Source organism: Oncorhynchus mykiss, chromosome 2 (assembly GCF_013265735.2).
Source record: "Oncorhynchus mykiss isolate Arlee chromosome 2, USDA_OmykA_1.1, whole genome shotgun sequence".
Lineage (NCBI taxonomy): Eukaryota > Metazoa > Chordata > Actinopteri > Salmoniformes > Salmonidae > Oncorhynchus > Oncorhynchus mykiss.
In genome coordinates this window covers 28070348-28090811 of record NC_048566.1, presented here as the reverse complement: position 1 = coordinate 28090811, position 20464 = coordinate 28070348, and the positions used below count along the sequence as shown (strand labels likewise).

The following is a 20464-nucleotide window of genomic DNA, read 5'->3' as shown; positions in this document are numbered from 1 at the left end:
TAGAAAGTGATGAACATACGGTAGATTGGTCATCGAAAGCACCACCACAGCACCACCCTTGAAATAAGCTATAGCATTGTTTGGCTGTAGAGATTTGCAACAGACGAGGTTGTCTGAACGCTAGGCATGCTCATCTTAGATAGAAGTTATTGATTCAAGTCCAGATGGATTAGATGGAGTAAACAGATGGAATAAAATATGGAGTATAATATCTTTGTATGGGACCAAATGCAAATGCGAAAGATGATAAGGATGTATGAACCCACCTTCAATTTAAATGAAAAAACATTAGATAACAAATGACATATCAATCTAAGCAGCTTGATGGTACCCATCGTAGCCTAATACAATAGATCAGTAGCATACAGTACCTATGCTCCAGCACACATCAGTAACCGAAAGGTCGCTGGTTTGAATCGCCAAACTGGTAAGATGGAAAAATCTGCAGTTCTGCTCTTGAGCAAAACTGAGGAGCACAACTGCGGGGGGCAGTACGTCATTTAAGGCAGCCCCTCCACACCTCTCTGTTTCAGAGGACACATTTTGGTTGAAGGCATGCTGTTGTGCAACTGACTAGGTATCTCGCTGAGTAAAGATTTTTACACTATTTTAGCTGAACAGTGTATCACTTCAAATCAAAATCTTTTTTTTATTGGTCACATACACATGGTTAGCAGATGTTAATGTGAGCGTAGCGAAATGCTTGTGCTTCTAGTTCCAACAGTGCAGTAATATCTAACAAGCAATCTAACATTTCCCAATAACTACCTAATACCAACAAATCTAACAAGTAATCTAACAATTCCCCAACAACTACCTAATACACACAAATCTAAAGTGGTGAATGAGAACATGTGCATATAAGTATATGGATGAGCGATGGCCGAGCGGCATAGGCAAGGTGCAGTAGATGGTATAAGTATACAGTACAGTATATACATGTGATATGAGTAATGTAAGATATGTAACATTATTAAAGTGGCAATATTTAGAGAGGCATTGTTTAAAGTAACTAGTGATCTTTATTAAAGTGTCCAGTGATTGGGTCTCAATATAGTATATACTGGTGATATGAGTAATGTAAGATAGGTAAACATTATCTATGTGGCATTATTTAAAGTGATTAGTGATCTTTATTAAAGTGTCCAGTGATTGGGTCTCATTGTAGTATATACTGGTGATATGTAAGATAGGTAAGATGTAAGATAGGTAAACATTATTAATGTGGCATTATATAAAGTGACTAGTGATCTTTATTAAAGTGTCCAGTGATTGGGTCTCATTGTAGGCAGCAGCCTCTCTGAGTTAGTGATGGATATTTAACAGTCTGATGGCCTTGAGATAGAAGCTGCTTTTCAATCTCTTGGTCCTAGCTTTGATGCACCTGTACTGACCTCGCCTTTTGGATGATAGAGGTGTGAACAGGCAGTGGCCTCGGGTGGTTGTTGTCCTTGATGATCTTTTTGGCCTTCCTGTGACATTGGGTGCTGTAGGTGTCCTGGAGGGCAGGTAGTTTGCCCCGGGTGATGCAACCATTGTGCAGACCACACCACCCGTTGTGCAGACCACACCACCCTCTGGAGAGCCTTGCGGTTGAGGTCGGTGCAGTTGCGGTACCACGTGGTGATACAGCCCGACAGGATGCTCTCGATTGTGCACCTGTAAAAGTTTATCAGGGTTTTGGGTGACAAGCCAAATTTCTTCAGCCTCCTGAAGTTGAAGAGGCGCTGTTGCACCTTCTTCACCACACTGTCTGTGTGGGTGGACCATTTCAGTTTGTCTGTGATGTGTACGCCGAGGAACTTAAAACTTTCCACCTTCTCCACTGCTGTCCCTTCGATGTGGATAGGGGGGTGCTCCCTCTGCTGTTTCCTAAAGTCCAACATCATATCCTTTGTTTTGTTGACGTTGAGTGAGAGGTTGTTGTCCTGACACCACACTCCTAGTGCCCTCACCTCCTCCCTGTAGGCTGTCTCGTCGTTGTTGGTGATCAAGCCCACTACTGTTGTGTCGTCTGCAAACTTGATGATTGAGTTGGAGGCATGCATGGCCATGCAGTCGTGGCTGAACAGGGAGTACAGGAGAGGGCTGAGTGTACACCCTTCTTACATAGGTATTCTTTATGTCCAGATGGGATAGGGCAGTGTGCAGTGCAATAGCGATTGTGTCATCTGTGGAGCTATTGGGGCGGTATGCAAACTGAAGTGGGTCTAGGGTGGCCGGTAAGGTGGCGGTGATATGATCCTTGACTAGCTTCTCAAAGTACTTCATGATGACAGAAGTGAGTGCTTCGTGGCAGTAGTCACTTAGTTCAGTTATCTTTGCCTTCTTGGGTACAGGAACAATGGTAGTCATCTTGAAGCATATGGGGACAACAGACTGGGATAGGGAGCGATTAAATATGTCTGTAAACACACCAGCCAGCTGGTCTGCACATGCTCTGAGGACGTGGCTAGGGATGCCTTCTGGGCCAGCAGCCCTGCAAGGGTTAACATGTTTAACTTACTTTAAAACCCCATACCATTTAATTACTTTCCCGGGACAAACCGGGAACTAGACAAGACCTTCAGGGGACCATGACACAACATGCAAAGAACGTCCTAAAAACGTCCTTCGGGACGTTCCCCGGACAAACCGCGAACTAGCCAAAACCTCCAGGGGACCATGACACAATGTCCCAAGAACATTCAGGGGACATTCAGGAGACCATGACACAATGTCCCAAGAACATTGTAAAAAAGTCCCCCAGAGAACATTCCCGTGGGACTATCATGCAACGTTCTCAGAACGTCAGTGCGATAATGTCGCACCAAAACCTTTAAGGGACCTAGTGGGAATGTCGCCGAATGTCCTCAGGACGTCCCTTGTTTGCTGGGACATTTAGTGGGCTACATATGCCATGTTTATTCCTCCCCTATGTTTGGAGCACTAGGTTTTTTAATGTTCTATATTTGGGTGCAGGTTCAATGACTATGAAATGTGCAAACACAGGGAGAAATGGCCCAGCCTGGGGGGGGCTGTCCCTTCCTCTCCCCTTCCTCCCCCACACCCATCCCCCTGACTGCACTCAGCCGTGAAGAGTTAGGCAGTGGGGAAGGAGGGAGAAGGGACTGCAGTCTGGCTGCAGTGAACACACCTCTGGCAATCAGTACAGCTGCTTGACCTGTGTGCGTGTGTGTGTGTGTGTGTGTTTGTATGTGTGTTTGGTTTAGTGACTATTACAGATGCTAACAGTAGTCTGTCAGAGTGGGCCAAACTGACGCTCTCTGCTGCATCACTGGACAAACTGTTAGAGCGCACATGCTGTGTGAGTGTGTGTGTGCTGACACCACTTCTGACTAAGGAGTATGGCTTCGACCTAAAACCTTATCATTCAATCATCTCTACTGTGATCAACCACTGCTTATATTTTTCACCATTTTCACTTTTTAGTGCATTAGTCATCCAGGTTATGTTTGGGTGCAGACCAGATGCTACACCATATAGTCCTGTATAGGAACGCTGTGTGAGGCGGAGCTATGCTTAGCATGCCCTGCTCAGTATTCATTTGGCCTGTGTGCGTATGTCTTCCTGGTCTGTTTTGGAATACTAATGTACTATTAGGTATGTGCTGATGAAATAAAAGAGCCCACTGCATGTACAGTCTGAAGCTCAGAATGTGGTTCATTATTGTTGGCAGATTGGAGAACTGACTCTATGTAAATTGCACTTGTGAACAGTAAATAAGTAGGTCACGTCGTGCCATGCTGGCTGATGTACAAGGCTCTCTCTATCTGGGAAAGAACTGGGCTATATTAAAAAACTTCTGAGGGATGAGGCTGTGCAAGTAGAAATACTGGTGTGCAAAAGAGCAGAAAAAAACAAAAAACAAATATGGGGATGAGGTAGGCATCTTGGTTGGATGGGCTATTTACAGATGGTTGCATTTCAAAGATGGTGGTAGAAAAAAAAAACACATTTTTTTTCTTTGTATTTTCTTCTACCAAATCTCTTGTGTTATATTCTCCTACATTCCATTCACATTTACACAAACTTCAAAGTGTTTCCCTTCAAATGGTACCAAGAATATACATATCCTTGCTTCAGGGCCTGAGCTACAGGCAGTTAGATTTGGGTATGTCATTTTAGGCGAACATTGAAAAAAAGGGGGCTAATCCCTAAGAAGTTTTAAGCAGAGAGGGAGATTGGAGTAATGAACAGGAAGTGGGACCTGGTGTGGAGGTAGCGTTGTAGCGTGTGCGTGCGCATGCTTGTGACTGGTTGTGTTTGTGTGTGTGCATGCGTGCTTGAGAAGTATGGAAGTAGAGTGTAGCCACCACCCCAGTGGTTCAGACATCTGATTGTCTGGTAAGTGGTGGTAAGGAGACAACCTCTCATTGGTCATGCCATGGCCTTCCGAATATGATTTATTTAACTAGGCATATGACCCCCAGCCAGTTAGCCAACCAGTTAGCCAGCCACTAAGTCAGTGGAGGGTTGTGTAGTGTGCTGTGTAAGCCCAGCCCAGCCAATAGTAATCACAGTAATGCACTCCAGTACTGAGTCAGCTCAATGCTCTGACTATAGGACCAGGGCCAGAGTCAGGCTATAACTAGCGACTGGAGGACACTGCTGCTGGGTTGAGTGCAGCTGCCTGCCTGTCTACTGTACATCACTGCTGTCAGTCACTGGCCATAAGCCTACAGGCTGAGATCCTCATGGACCCTGATGCCCTGCACCATGCGCCCTCAGAGAGAGAGAGAGAGAGAGAGAGAGAGAGAGAGAGAGACAGAGAGAGAGAGAGAGAGAGACAGAGAGAGAGAGAGAGAGAGAGAGAGAGAGAGAGAGAGAGAGAGAGAGAGAGAGAGAGAGAGAGAGACAGAGAGAGAGAGAGAGAGAGAGAGAGAGAGAGAGAGAGAGAGAGAGAGAGAGAGAGAGAGAGAGAGAGAGAGAGAGAGAGAGAGCGAGAGAGAGAGAGACAGAGAGAGAGAGAGAGAGAGAGAGAGAGAGAGAGAGAGAGAGGCAGCTGCCCATTTCTTCCTTTCCACTAGGCATCACTCCTCCTCCAGACTAGGGTGGGCGGTTGTTAGGGCAGAGTGAGGCTGGATGAGCTGCGTCTGAGGCGGAGTGATCAGGTTGCATCCAAAATGGCACCCTATGCTAAATATGGTGCACTACTTTTTGATCAGGGCCCATAGTGCACTACGTAGGGAAAAGGGTGCCATTTGCGAAGCAGACCAGGGCTTTGATGGCGGCTGTGCTGCGTCTGAGGTGGAGGGATCAGGGCTTTTGTCGGCTCCTGGATTTATGAGGCTAATGTGGAGGGAGGGAGCTGCAGACCACAGTTAGTGCTACTTCCTCTGTAGAGCTGCTGAACAAAGTCTCTCTCCACCCCTCTGCTATACACACACAGCTGTATTAAACAGTAGGGCTGCAGCTAGCTTCTTATTTAGATTCAGTTACTTACAGTATTGTGCACCACAAAGTTAGTACCATAGAAATAAAATCACCAATCAATGACTCTGTAACTACACACTACCAACCCATTGACTTGAATGGGGATACCCAGTCTAGTGATTTCATTTCTGTGGCTGGTACCCCATATAAGCAAGTGGTGTAAGTATGTACATTCTTAGAAAAAAAGGCGTTTTCTAGAGCCTTAATGGGTTCTTTGGCTGTCCCCATAGGAGAACCGTTTGAGAACCGTTTTCCACAGAAGTTCTACATGGAAGCAAAAATGGTTCTCCTGTGGGGACGGACAAAGAACACTTTTGGAATCCTTTTTTCTGAGAATGTAGGGGGATGTAGATCATATGAACTTCAGATTCCTCATCATACTCACAGACTGTCCAGTGAACTCAACATTATGTCCTCAGTTAGATATGGTGCTACATACAATCCTAATATTCTCTCCCTCCTAAACACTTGCCCAAAGGCTACTGTATGTGTATGCAATATTATCAAATCATTCATATCCTCATCTGTATATTTACAGTGTTTCCTACAACATCTAGCAGGTCCAAGTATCCTTTTTTAATGATACTTGGCACGTCTCCTCTAGGGGTTGATCCATTCCATGACTCCTTTCATTGTAGTTCATTGCTGTAAGCCCACCACCACCACCACCATCCCCACCACTGCAGATATCTAACCCACTCTGTCCTCTATGTACAGGTTATGTGGGTATGCAACTTGTGCCGAAAACAACAAGAAATCCTAACCAAGTCGGGAGCGTGGTTCTACAGCAGCGCCGCAGGGCCACGGGGCGGGTCTGAGGGCCCCAGGGGTCGACGTCACGAGGAGGCTCCCCAGGAGAAGAAGGCCAAACTGCAGCAGGATCTCCTCTACCAGGGGCCCTCAGGGGACATATCAGCAGATAGAAGCAGACCTCCCGGGCTCCCCAGACAAGGCTCCCTCAACAACGGCTCAGGGCTGAGGCACTCAGGTCAAGGACAGGACATAGACAGGTGAGTCCAGTGTGTGTGTGGAATGTTGTGTGTGTTAAACACATTTGAACAATTCCCTCAGGGATTTGAGCTGGTTTTAACATTTTTGATCGTTATTGTGGAGGAACACTGTCTGTTAAAAGTGAAACCTGTTAGGGGAGAGTGGGGTAAGTTGAGCCAAAGGGTTAGTTGAGCCACCCCTTGTTTCTAGGAAACCATACACAAAATTAATAATGTGACCAAATATTTAGTATGAGGTCATCATTTCATGGAGTCTGTGAAGGAAGAAACCACATGAAAAATTGATAAGGAAGTTAGGTAAAAAAACAGATTTTCACAAAGTCAAATTAATTTATTGTGTTATAGGTTTCACGATGCTTGCATCTAAACCAAAGAAGATAGTTTTAAGATGGTTTTATACGTCAGTTGGGTCTCTATAAGCTACAATATGAGGTCCTAAACCTAGCTTGAAAGTGCATCCTTCTAGCTGTGAAGGCTAATATTGTCAAAATGTTTGCCTTTTTGGGGTAAGTTAAACCAAAGGCCACCATACCCCATACTAATTATTATTATATTTAGTCTGTTTTAAGCATAATATACAGTACATAGTATTTTTGCAATGTGTCATGCCTACAGTATGAACTCAGGAGTGTATTGTTATTGTTACATAGCAGACACCATCATGTCTTGTGAACACAAATGTAAAACAAGCAGGGGTATAGCCCCCCCCTTAAAGTTCTTGAAAGAGCAGCCAAGGAAGTGAGATAAAGGAAGAAGTCCATTTGAGCAGCAGCAAGGGATGAACAAATAGACTGAATGACCCTGAAGAGGAACACGGACAAAAGAAACATGAAAATGTACCTGTACCAGAGGCAATGATGAGTAGCAGAAACACACAAGGCCTTATCTGATGACATGGAGTCTGAGCTTGCTAAACATATCATACATCTCGAGGACCAGTTTCATGGGCTTAGTATCCTCAAATGCAGAGAACTTGTCTGTGAATTGGCACATCGAAACAACATCCCTGTCCTAGACCAACTCGTCAAGAAATGGAAGGGTAAATGATATTGAACAGAGGCATCCACAGTTGAAGTCGGAAGTTTACATACACTTAGGTCATTAAAACTCGTTTTTCAACCACTCCACACATTTCTTGTTAACAAAGTATAGTTTTGGCAAGTTGGTTAGGACATCTACTTTGTGCATGACACAATACATTTTTCCAACAATTGTTTACAGACAGATTATTTCACAATTCACCGTATCACAATTCCAGTGGGTCAGAAATGTACATACACTAAGTTGACTGTGTCTTTAAACAGCTTGGAAAATTCCAGAAAATGATGTCATGGCTTTAGAAGCTTCTGATAGGCTAATTTACATAATTTGAGTCAATTGGAGCTGTACCTGTGGATGTATTTCAAGGCCTACCTTCAAACTCAGTGCCTCTTTGTTTGACATCATGGGAAAATCAAAAGAAATCAGCCAAAAATTGTAGATCTCCACAAGTCTGGTTCATCCTTGAGAGCAATTTCCAACAGCCTGAAGGTACCACGTTCATCTGTACAAACAATAGTACGCAAGTATAAACACCATGGGACTACGCAGCCATCAAACCACTCATGAAGGAGACGCATTCTGTCTCCTAGAGATTAACGTACTTTGGTGCGAAAAGTGCAAATCAATCCCAGAACAACAGAAAAGGACCTTGTGAAGATGCTGGAGGAAACAGGTACAAAAGTATCTATATCCACAGTAAAATGAGTCCTATATCGACATAACCTGAAAGGCCGCTCAGCAAGGAAGAAGCCACTGCTCCAAAACCGCCATCAAAAAGCCAGACTACGGTTTGCAACTGCACATGGGGACAAAGATCGTACTTTTTGGAAAAATGTCCTCTGGTCTGATGAAACAAAAATAGAACTGTTTGGCCATAATTACCATTTTTATGTTTGGAGGAGAAAGGGGAGGCTTACAATCCAAAGAATAACATCCCAACTGTGAAGCACGGGGGTGGCAGCATCATGTTGTGTGGGTGCTTTGCTGCAGGAGGGACTGGTGCACTTCACAAAATCAATGGCATCATGAGGTAGGAAAATGATGTGGATATATTGAAGCAACATCTCAAGACATCAGTCAGGAAGTTAAAGCTTGGTCGCAAATTAGTGTTCCAAATGGACAATGACCCCAAGCATACTTCCAAAGTTGTGGCAAAATGGCTTAAGGACAACAAAGTCGAGGTATTGGAGTGTCCATCACAAAGCCCTGACCTCACTCCCCTAGTAAATTTGTGTGCAGAACTGAAAAAGCATGTGCGGGCAAGGAGGCCTACAAACCTGACTCAGTTACACCAGCTCTGCCGGAGGAATGGGCCAAAAATTTACCCAACTTATTGTGTGAAGCTTGTGGAAGGCTACCCGGAACATTTGACCCAAGTTAAACAATTTAAAGGCAATGCTACCAAATACGAATTGAGTGTATGTAAACTTCTGACCCACTGGGAATGTTACAAATAAATAAAAGCTGAAAAAAATCATTCTCTCTACTATTATTCTGACTTTTCACATTCTTGAAATAAAGTGGTGATCCTAACTGACCTGAAACAGGGATTTTTTACTCTGATTAAATGTCAGTAATTGTGAAAAACTGAATTTAAATGTAGTTGGCTAAGGTGTATGCAAACTTCCGACTTCAACTGTACATTTAAGATATAAAGTATTCAGACACCTTGACTTTTTCCAGATTTTGTTCCGTTACAGCCTTATTCTAAAATTGATTCAATAAAAGAAAATCATCATCAACCTACACACAAACTAAGAAATCGTGGGAGAAAGGCCTTGACCAGGGAGGTGACCAAGAACCCAATGGTCACTTTGATAGAACTCCAGAGTGCCTCTGAGGAGATGGGATAACCTTACAGAAGGACAACCATCTCTGCAGCACTCAAACAATCAGGCCTTTATGGTAGAGTGGCAAGATGAAAGCCACTCCTCAGTAAAAGGCATATGACAGCCCATTTGGAGTTTTCCAAAAGGCACCTAAAAGATTCTCAGACAATGAGAAACAAGATTCTCTGGCCTGAATGGCAAGCGTCACATTTGGAGGAAAGCTGTTACCATCCCTACGATGAAGCATGGTGGTGGCAGCATCATGCTGTGGGGATGTCTTTCAGCCACAGGGACTGGGAGACTAGTCAGGATTGGGGGAAAGATGACCAGAGCAAAGTACAGAGAGACCCTTGATAAAAACCTGCTCCAGAGCACTCAGAACCTCAGACTGGGGCAAAGGTTCACCTTCCAACAAGACAACGACCCTAAACACACAGCCAAGACAATGCAGGAGTGGCTTCGAGACAAGTCTCTGAATGTCCTTGAGTGGCCCAGCCAGAGCCCAGACTTGAAGCCGATCGAACATCTCTCTAGAGACCTGAAAATAGCTGTGCAGCGATGCTCTCCATCCAACCTGACAGAGCTTGAGAGGATCCGCAGAGAATAATGGGAAAAACTCCCCAAATACAGGTGTGCCAAGTTTGTAGCGTCATACCCAAGAAAACTCTAGGCTGTAATCGCTGCCAAAGGTGCTTCAACAAAGCACTGAGTAAATGGTCTGAATAGTTATGTAAATGTCATATTTACATTTACATTTTTTTCTTCTATATTTGACAAAATTTCTAAAAAACTGTTTTTGCTTTGTCATTATGAGGTATTGTGTGTAGATTAACGAAACAATCAAACGTTTTAATCCATTTTATAATAAGGCTGTAGCGTATCAAAATGTGGAAAAAGTCAAGGGGTCTGAATACTTTTCGAATGCACTGTACAATATACCATACCCCCATTCCATGAATTCAACTTTGACCTACCAGCACCATCACCCACTGTCACAGAACACCATCACCCACTTACCCCAAGGTGGCTCCATTTACCCTGTCCCTATGCTGAATTGACCCCATACCAAGAGACAGCTGTGTTTTCAAAACTGTTATGTTTACATGAGTTCTAATTATTTCCAGAGATACACAACATCCTGAAATATATGGAGATATCTTTGTTAGAAAGAATACAATATTTTCCATTGACATAGTGGTGCTAAATAAATAAAAAATGGCTAAACCTGCCCCACTCTTGCCTATAGCAAGCTGTGTCATGTGGTTGGTTAAGTTGAAATGCCTCTGGAGTTGTATTGGAGGGAGTGATGGTCAGGGCCTGGGAAAAGTGTAGGGTAAAATAAAAATCATAAAAGCTATGGCTCCTGGCAAATGACTTTTTGAGAACGGTAAACAGTTTGATCACACATATGTGTATGCATGAGGCCCATGAAGCAGGAAAGACACATGGACACCGCTACCTAAAATAAGTTTAACATTGACACACCCAAACACACAGACACAGACAAACAAACACACACACATGTCAATATACTTAAATTCGCCCACTCACAACTACACATAAGCACAACACTGATACACATTCACACACGTACAAGCACACACCCACACACTGACTCCCACACTGGATGACTGGTGTCTTTCATCTTTCCTCTTAAGTCAAACTCAGCTAGAGGGATTCCCTAGCTGGTGAACTGACTGATGATGACTATAATACTGCATTCACGGTGTCTTCCTCTGAAGCGGCAGAAACCAGACATGCTGAAGAAGCCCTTGGCTGCAACTCATCACAATAACTAGATAGACTTTTTGTCCTACTGTTCTCTAGGCATGTTTTAGCCAGATACAGATAGTACAGGAAGAAGTTGGGAAAGAACTTCCTGGCTGTATTACGTCACTGTTGTCACAAGGGAGAGTTGGAGACTGTACTGTTTCTTCCAAAAATGTACGCAGAATAGATCTCAATCGGGATCTACATGTTTAAATAAAGAATAAGAAAATAGACCGGCTGTTGGATTACACTTCTATGCTGTGCTTGTGAATCCTTTTTCTCTGTGCCTTGGATTGCTTGTGTCGTCACAGCTGATTTATTGTAATTCCATTTATCACCACACAGTGTCTCCTTCCTCTCTCCATAGTCCACTGACACAGAGGGAGAGAAAGAGAGAGAGAGAGAGAGAGAGAGAGAGAGAGAGAGAGAGAGAGACCCTGCACACATTTTTCTAGTGCATCTCATACAGCAGAAATATGTTCCTCTAGTCCCCTCATTGTGTCATTCTGAGTCTGTACTCTGTAGTCCAGACCTAGGTTCAAATAGTATTTGTTTTCTATCAAATATTTACTTGCTCTCGATTGAGCTTGACTGGTGCAAAGGGAACCAATAGAATAGTCCCAAACATGCAAACCCTGCCCATCTGGAACTCTAGACAGGTTCAATCAAATGCTCATTGTATTTGAAGGAAAACAAATGCTTTTTGAACCCAGACAGGTCTGGACGGTATTTCCAACCGTTCCATAACCCAGGGGTCAGTCATGGTGAGCTGCCCTGGGAGGAACAGATGTCCTCTTCCCACTCTCTCTGCTATCCTGCAATTCTGCCTCTCTGATCCTATCTGCTTCTCCCTGCTCTTCGCTGCTCCTACCCGCTCGTCTTTACTCCTCTCTGCCCCTCCCTGCTCCTTCCTGTCCTCCTTGCTCCTCCCTCCTCCTCTCTGCTCCTCTCTGCTCTTCTCTTTTCCTCTCTGCTCCTCTCTTCTCCTCTCTGCTCCTCTCTGCTACTCTCTGCTCCTCCCTGCCCCTCTCTTTTCCTCTCTGCTCCTCTCTTTTCCTCTCTGCTCCTCTCTTTTCCTCTCTGCTCCTCTCGGCTTCTCCCTGCTCCTCTCGGCTTCTCCCTGCTCCGCCCTGCTCTTCTCTTCTTCTCTCTGCTCCCATCTCCTCTTCTCTGCTCCTCTCTTCTCCTCTCTGCTCCTCTCTTCTCCTCTCTGCTCCTCCCTACTCCTCTATGCTCCTCTCTTCTCCTCTCTGCGCTTCCCTACGCCTCTCTGCTCCTCTCTTCTCCTCTCTGCTCCTCCCTACTCCTCTCTTCTCCTCTCTGCTCCTCCCTACTCCTCTCTGCTCCTCTCTTCTCCTCTCTGCTCCTCCCTACTCCTCTCTGCTCCTCTCTGCTCCTCTCTTCTCCTCCCTACTCCTCTCTGCTCCTCTCTGCTCCTCCCTACTCCTCTCTGCTCCTCTCTGCACCTCCCTGTTCCTCTATGCTCCTATCTGCTTCTTCCTCTCTGCACCTCCCTGTTCCTCTATGCACCTCTCTTCTCCCTCTATGCACCTCCCTGTTCCTCTATGCTCCTCTCTTCTCCCTCTCTGCACCTCCCTGTTCCTCTATGCTCCTCTCTTCTCCTCCCTGTTCCTTTATGCTCCTCTCTTCTCCCTCTCTGCACCTCCCTGTTCCTCTATGCTCATCTCTTCTCCCTCTCTGCACATCCCTGTTCCTCTATGCTCATCTCTTCTCCCTCTCTGCACATCCCTGTTCCTCTATGCTCCTCTCTTCTCCCTCTCTGCACATCCCTGTTCATCTATGCTCATCTCTTCTCCCTCTCTGCACATCCCTGTTCCTCTATGCTCATCTCTTCTCCCTCTCTGCACCTCCATGTTCCTCTATGCTCATCTCTTCTTCCTCTCTGCACCTCCCTGTTCCTCTATGCTCCTCTCTTCTCCCTCTCTGCACCTCCCTGTTCCTCTATGCTCCTCTCTTCTCCCTCTCTGCACCTCCCTGTTCCTCTATGCTCCTCTCTTCTCCCGCTCTGCACCTCCCTGTTCCTCTATGCTCCTCTCTTCTCCCTCTCTGCACCTCCCTGTTCCTCTATGCTCCTCTCTTCTCCCTCTCTGCACCTCCCTGTTCATCTATGCTCCTCTCTTCTCCCTCTCTGCACCTCCCTGTTCCTCTCTGCTCATCTCTGTTCCTCTATGCTCCTCCCTCTCCCTGTTCCTCTATGCTCATCTCTGTTCCTCTATGCTCCTTCCTCTCCCTGTTCCTCTCTGCTCATCTCTGTTCCTCTATGCTCCTCCCTCTCCCTGTTCCTCTATGCTCCTCTCTGTTCTTCTATGCTCATCTCTGTTCCTCTATGCTCATCTCTGTTCCTCTATGCTCATCTCTGTTCCTCTATGCTCCTCTCTGTTCCTCTATGCTCATCTCTGTTCCTCTGTGCTCCTCTCTTCTCCCTCTCTGCTCATCTCTGTTCCTCTATGCTCCTCTCTTCTCCCTCTCTGCTCATCTCTGTTCCTCTATGCCCACTGGAACAGGCTTCCTGATGGGAAGAGAGGGATTGTGGGCCGTATGTCATGTTATCCAGTGCACTGTGGGCCCAGTGGGTGATTCACTCCACAGAGAGGCTTTCCACACACCACATACTGTAGATGCACACCCACACACACACACCCCCCCACACACACACACAGGAGGTGTGTTTCACTCGACCCCATTCCTCCTCCGCGCCTGTTCCTCTGTCGACCTTGTAAAGGTGTACCTGATGGGCCGCGTCCCCCCTAGTCTAGCACTGGGACAAACAAGCCTTTACCGTACTGTAGCTACTCTGGGGTTAGAGACACAACTCATTAAGCCTGTGTCCTCTTCCTCCCATTACGACCTTGTGTTGGGCTCTTTTTACTCCCAGACACACAGTAATGGAAAGATTAATATTGACAATATTGACAGAGAACAATATGGACAATATTCTGCCCACTTGGCAGTTGACTGTTGGTCACAAATATTAAGAAATGTGATGGGTTTCTGCTTCTGGTGAAAAGTAGTGCACTTCTGGTCAAAAATAGTGCAGTATAACGGGAATAGGGTGCCATTTAGGACATATTCAAACAGATATTGGAGTAGGACTCTGGGACCTGTCTAGCAGAGTAGAATTGATTGAAACTGCTTTACCTTATAAGGTTTTAAAGGAGCAATGTGTAGTAACTAACTAGCTGCTATGATGCAATCTGCATTTTAACAATGAGCATTCTCACTATTTAACAGAATTCAGCTAAATAAACACACGCACGCACGCACGCACGCACGCACGCACACACACACACACACACACACACACACACACACACACACACACACACACACACACACACACACACACACACACACACACACACACACACACACACACACACACACACACACACACACACACACACACACTCACTCACAGCCAACAAAGACAGCTAGTTAATTCTGAGGTTGTTGTATTTGATTACCAGTTAGATCAGGCTGTGGGATGTGAGCTCAGAGCTCACTGTGTTGTTCGGTGGCTCTCTCTCTCTATATTAATTGACTTTATGGCAGAGAGGGAGAATGGTAGCAGTGAATGATTCTGGCTTTGGCAGCACTGAGTTCAGTGGCGACACAGAACCGGAAACGGCCTGTCTGAGAACTCAGGGGACAATGGTGATGATGTATAAAATAGAACTCCCACTGCATAATCACCAAAAACCACTTTCATTAATCTAAAGAATGTGTAAATGAACTCAGAATCTATTCCACTGAAAGAGAAAGAGGTTTCCAGCTGACAGCCTGTTTATAAGGTGAAATAACTTCAGAAAGGGTCACATTTATCTTGGTCTCGGAGGTGTCATTGAAATGAACACACAGATACCCAACATCCAGGACGACGAGGTAGTCAGGGTGTGGAGACACTGATGAAACAGCAATAATTAGGCTGGGATTAGAATATAATTATCTACTTGTGTTTCTCAAGGTTTCCCATGTTTATCCACCCAGCCCAAACCTTGGCTCAGCCTCAACCCTAGCCCCAGCTGAGCCCCAGTCCCAACCCCAACCTTATACCCCAGCCCAGCCCCAGCCCCAGCCCCAACCCCAACCGTATACCCCAGCCCAGCCCAGCCCCAACCTTACACCCCAGCCCAGCCCCCAGCCCCAACCACGTTCAGTGCATTAGTATTGTATTTGTTAGCAGGACAAAAGAAACACAGCTAGCCAACATGAGCTTAAATCCAGCCCGTTACTTGTTACATTGGTGTCATGAAGTGAGATGGGTGTTTCCTACCCAAGCTAGTGGAGGCACCTGCAGAGATGCATTACGGTGTACAGCAGCATGGAGGGCGTAGTGAGTCCTCAGTCCTGTTTACCAATGTCACCAATACATCTTGATGTTTTGGGGGTTATGGTTTAAGTGATCTAATATTATATTAAATCCACCTTTTATTCATCAAATGAACCTCTGTGTAAATGACAGAATAACCGTATGCTTAGTGTTTATTCTGATCGTTATATAAACCATTGATCAGAGAGAAGTGCAAATCACATCTAGGCATCTTTAGGCAATAAGGCACAGGGTGTGGTATATGGCCAGGGGGTGTGGTAAAAGCATGACACAACATGGAGTGCCTGGACACAGCCCTAGCCGTGGTATATTGACCATATATCACAAACCCCAGAGGTGCCTTATTGCTATTATAAACTGGTTACCAATGTAAGTAGAGCAGTACAAATACATGTTTTGTCATACCTGTGGTACACGGTCTGCTATACTATGGCTGTCAGCCAATCAGAATTCAGGGCTCGAACCACCCAGTTTATAAAATTGAATATAACTTTCTTATACAGACGCTGTGCATCCATCCATCCATGTTGGCCTTCACTCACACCTGCCATTTCTTCTGTGTTAAATGGCCCTTTGCTTAATGTCTGCAACTCCCATATGAGCTGCTGGAGTTAGTAGACAACCCCCCTGTCCTCCCACTGAGGATCATCCAGTCTGATTTGTTAGTAAACTCTGTCAGGCCCATTAGATTGGAATCCCTTCGTCCACCTTTTATTTCTCTCCCCCTCTCCTCTCTCCCAGAGGAAGTAGAATGCCTTGTCCTCCTCCCTTATTACTTATGAGAGCTGATGGTTGGCAGTCATATATGGCAAAAGCACTGACGACAGCATCTCTGCGCGCCCATGTATTGTATCTGCGTGCGCGGTCCAGAGTATGAGAAAGAGAAGGATACGGCAAGCGTGTGCGTGAACGAATGCTTGCGTGTTGTGTGTGTATGTATGTGTGTGTTTGTATGCGTGCTCTAATAGGCAGAGAGAAATATGAGTTGAGTATGAGCTGCCCCTGATGCACCGGTAAGTGAAGCTTGCTTTGCTGGAAGATGCCTCGCTGCTGCTTTCCCCCCTCACCTCCACTGCAAATAGATCCTGCTACTGCCCGCTATATTTTGTCGGGTTAAGTTCGGAGCATTATGACTGTACATTCCAGCCTCGACTGCTTTTCATTTAAGGACTCATTCTACCAAGATCAGGAGAAATATGGAACTTGATTGGCGTTTTCGCGTTTAATGCGTCCCTGGAGATAAACAGACGCGGGTCCGGACGGAGAGCGAGGCAGCGCAGGTGGATGTATTGTGTTTGAGGAAAAGGGCCATACTGAGGATAAAAGACACGAAGGAAAAAGGAGGAAAATGCAGTTTGATACATTGCGTCAATTTTGTAGCTCCGTTCTATCCCATTTTAATGAGGCTTTTACGCCGCCTCAGAACATTCTGCAGACGGAGCTATTCGAGCAGGCGTTGAGCAACATCGGGTGAGTGATTCCTTTGTAAGAATGTGTGATTTATGATGGGCTTCCCCCGTTGGTATGTCAAAGGAGCATTCGAAGAGAGGGGGCTTCGCTTATTGATCCATCCGCAGCAGGCTATGCGAAGACGTCGCCTTCCTTCCGGGGAGTGATATTCCTCCTCGCAGAGAGAGAGAGAGAGAGAGAGAGAGGGGGGGGGGGGGGGTTGTTGGATGGAACGGACGGGAAACAATACGGCTAAAATGTGATAATGCTGAGATGTGTGTGTGTTTCTGTCTCGATGTACCGCTGCTGCCGCATGTGTGTGCTGCCGTCATAAACTGCTGTGCCCGCTTGCGCGGATAACATTACGGTATGTCGTAATATTGCTCCAGCCTCGAATCATTTGAGTCATTTGCGACCCCCTTTTTCATACGCTATGCTATGGTAATTACCTCTATTCCTAACCCACACCAATACTGGATTTTTTTCCCATGGCCATGTCAGCTGTTTTGTATTATCCTACAGTAACTGTGATTCTTGCTAAATACTGAAGTTAATTGATGTAATGTACATATCATACATAATATTTTTGCTAAATAATCTTCAATTCAGCACAAATACTGCCCAACCACTACACACTTATGCAGTATGGAGAAATGACTGTAAATGTAATAAAATGTGTGTGTGCTGTACATCAGAGAATGGGATGGAGTCTAGGGAAAGAGAAAGCGCAGCAGGCATTTTGTAGCCCAGAAACAAGCCTATAGATACAACATGCATTTTCCCCCTCATGTTCTTTTTTTCTTATCTCTCCCTCAGAAATAATTCACAGTGTGGCCTCGCTAGCTCTCTGCCCCCTCACATTACATATACCCAACAGCACAGCACACTCACTCAGCCACGGAGGTGTGGTTTACACAGACAGCTGCCTATATGTGTTCCTTCAGTAGCCTATTATCATCATCGTCATCATCATAATCGTCATCATCATCATCATCATCACATTTTACAGATTTACATTTGATACTATTTAAAGGGATGCTTCGGGATTTTGGCAATGAGGCCCTCTGTCTACTTCCCCAGAGTCAGATGAACACGTGGATACCATTATGATAAAGGGCCTCATTGCCAAAATCCCGAAGCATCCCTTTAAGCCTATAAGAAGGATAAGAGGATACGATAGTAGTCTAACTAACCCATATCCACCTAGACACCTCAGTGAAGAGACAGGAAAGGCAGGAGGACAGCATACTGTATTGTATATTAAAGGACCAACTAAATCATGACCACTTGATACAAGATCAAGCTGCTCTCACTGTTCCTCAAGGCCCATATTCCTAGAGTCTCAGAGAAGGAGTGCTGGTCCCACCTGTTCATATAATCTCATTCCATATGATCTAAAATGTAAAACTCATTCTAGATCAGCACCCAGAGGATCTCAGAGATTGAACGAGGGCCATTGTCTACCTTATGATTCACGTTGTAGAATCTGTCCAGTGATTTCTAGTAACCCATTGGGCACAGATGTCAGTTCAACGTCTAGTTTTGATTAACGTTTTGTGAGTTTTCAACTAATGTGAATTCAACGGGAAATGAACAAAGCATTTCGCCATGTCATTGGATTTAGGCAAATCCAATCAGTTTTCCCACGTTGATTCAACGTCATTACAATGCATTTTGAGAGACTACTGTAGTGGGACTGACTGCAGGCTACTGATGACAACCACTGACCAACCACAGCAGACCCTCTCTCTCTCTGTCTTTCTCTCTCTCTGTCTTTCTCTCTCTCTCTCTCCCTCTCTCTCTATCTCTTTCTCCCTCTCTCTCTCTCTCTCTGTCTTTCTCTCTCTCTCTGTTTTTCTATATCTATCTATCTATCTATCTATCTATCTATCTATCTATCTATCTCTCTCTCTCTCTCTCTCTCTCTCTCTCTCTCTCTCTCTTTCTCTTTCTCTTTCTCTTTCTCTCTCTCTCTCTCTGTTTTTCTATATCTATCTATCTATCTATCTATCTATCTATCTATCTATCTATCTATCTATCTATCTATCTATCTATCTATCTATCTATCTATCTATCTATCTCTCTCTCTCTCTCTCTCTCTCTCTCTCTCTCTTTATCTTTCTCTTTCTCTTTCTTTCTCTCACTCTCTCTCTCTCTCTTTCTCTTTCTCTTTCTCTTTCTCTTTCTCTTTCTCTTTCTCTCTCTCTTTCTCTTTCTCTTTCTCTTTCTCTTTCTCTCTCTCTCTCTCTTTCTCTTTCTCTTTCTCTTTCTCTTTCTCTTTCTCTCTCTCTCTCTCTCAAATTCAAATTCAAATTCTTTGCTGCTTCGCTGCTTTATTCGCTGCTTTTTTGGCATGAAAAACATTGTGTCAATATTGCCAAAGCAACAATGTATACAATATACATTGTAACAAAATTATAAATGATAGCAAATAATAATATAAAATGGTAGTAAATAATAATACAAAATTAAATACAAAAATAATAACAATAAAATGGTAACAGTCTACAGTAAGCATTAATAATTATAGTAATAACAATAATAGTAATATTAAGTAAGTTACTGTTTACTATGCAGATGTTATTATTCAGTGTCCCTCAGGCTATGGCAGGAAAATACATATTTGGCTGCAAGAGGAGCCATTGCTCCTTCGCCCATGAGTATTCTTAGTTTTTCCTCTGGGTTCAATTTGTAAAAATGTGGAATATATGTAGTCATTTCTGTGAATAATGAATCTCTTTGTGAGGAATATTTATCACAGTAAAGGAGAAAGTGCATCTCTGTCTCTACCTCCCCTGTCATGCAGTGACCACATACACGCTCCTCTTTGGGGACCATGTATTTTTATGTCTGCCGGTTTCTATTGCCAATCGGTGGTCACTCAGCCTGTACTTGGTAAGGATCTGTCTCTGCTTCGTATCTCTGACAGAGTCTCTCTCTCTCTCTCTCTCTCTCTCTCTCTCTCTCTTTCTCTTTCTCTTTCTCTTTCTCTCTCTGTCTCTCTCTCTTTCTCCCTCTCTCTCTCTGTCTTTCTCGCTCTCTCTGTTTTTCTCTATCTATCTATCTATCTATCTATCTATCTATCTATCTATCTATCTATCTATCTATCTATCTATCTATCTATCTATCTATCTATCTATCTATCTATCTCTCTCTCTCTCTCTTTCTCCCACTCTCTCTCTGTCTTTCTCTCTCTCTGTTTTTCTCTATCTATCTGTTTTTCTCTATCTATCTATCTATCTATCTATCTATCTATCTATCTATCTATCTATCTATCTATCTATCTCTCTCTCTCTCTCTCTCTCTCTCTCTCTCTCTTTCTCTCTTTCTCTCTTTCTCTCTCTCTCTCTCTCATTCAAGGGCTTTATTGGCATGGGAAACATGTGTTAACATTGCCAAAACAAGTGAGGTAGACAACATACAAAGTGAATATATAAAGTGAAAAACAACAAAAATTAACAGTAAACATTACACATACAGAGGTTTCAAAACAGTAAAGACATTACAAATGTCATATTATATATAGATACAGTGTTTTAACAATGTACAAATGGTTAAAGGACACAAGATAAAATAAA

The 20464-nt window shown here is 44.3% G+C and overlaps 1 protein-coding gene across 12 annotated transcripts in view; it reads left to right on the top strand.

The window, feature by feature from the left end:
- Positions 1-20464, top strand: part of LOC110485663 (regulating synaptic membrane exocytosis protein 2) — a 216587-nt gene that overhangs the window by 59164 nt on the left and 136959 nt on the right. For 5 of the 12 annotated variants that reach the window (XM_036944152.1, XM_036944163.1, XM_036944190.1 and 2 more), the window contains exon 5: positions 6154-6446. In XM_036944152.1, coding sequence (XP_036800047.1) covers positions 6154-6446 — 293 coding nt within the window. Of the gene's footprint in view, positions 1-6153; positions 6447-16301; positions 16908-20464 lie in introns of those variants that run through there. The other 7 variants (XM_036944206.1, XM_036944181.1, XM_036944230.1 and 4 more) reach the window with 4 other exon arrangements.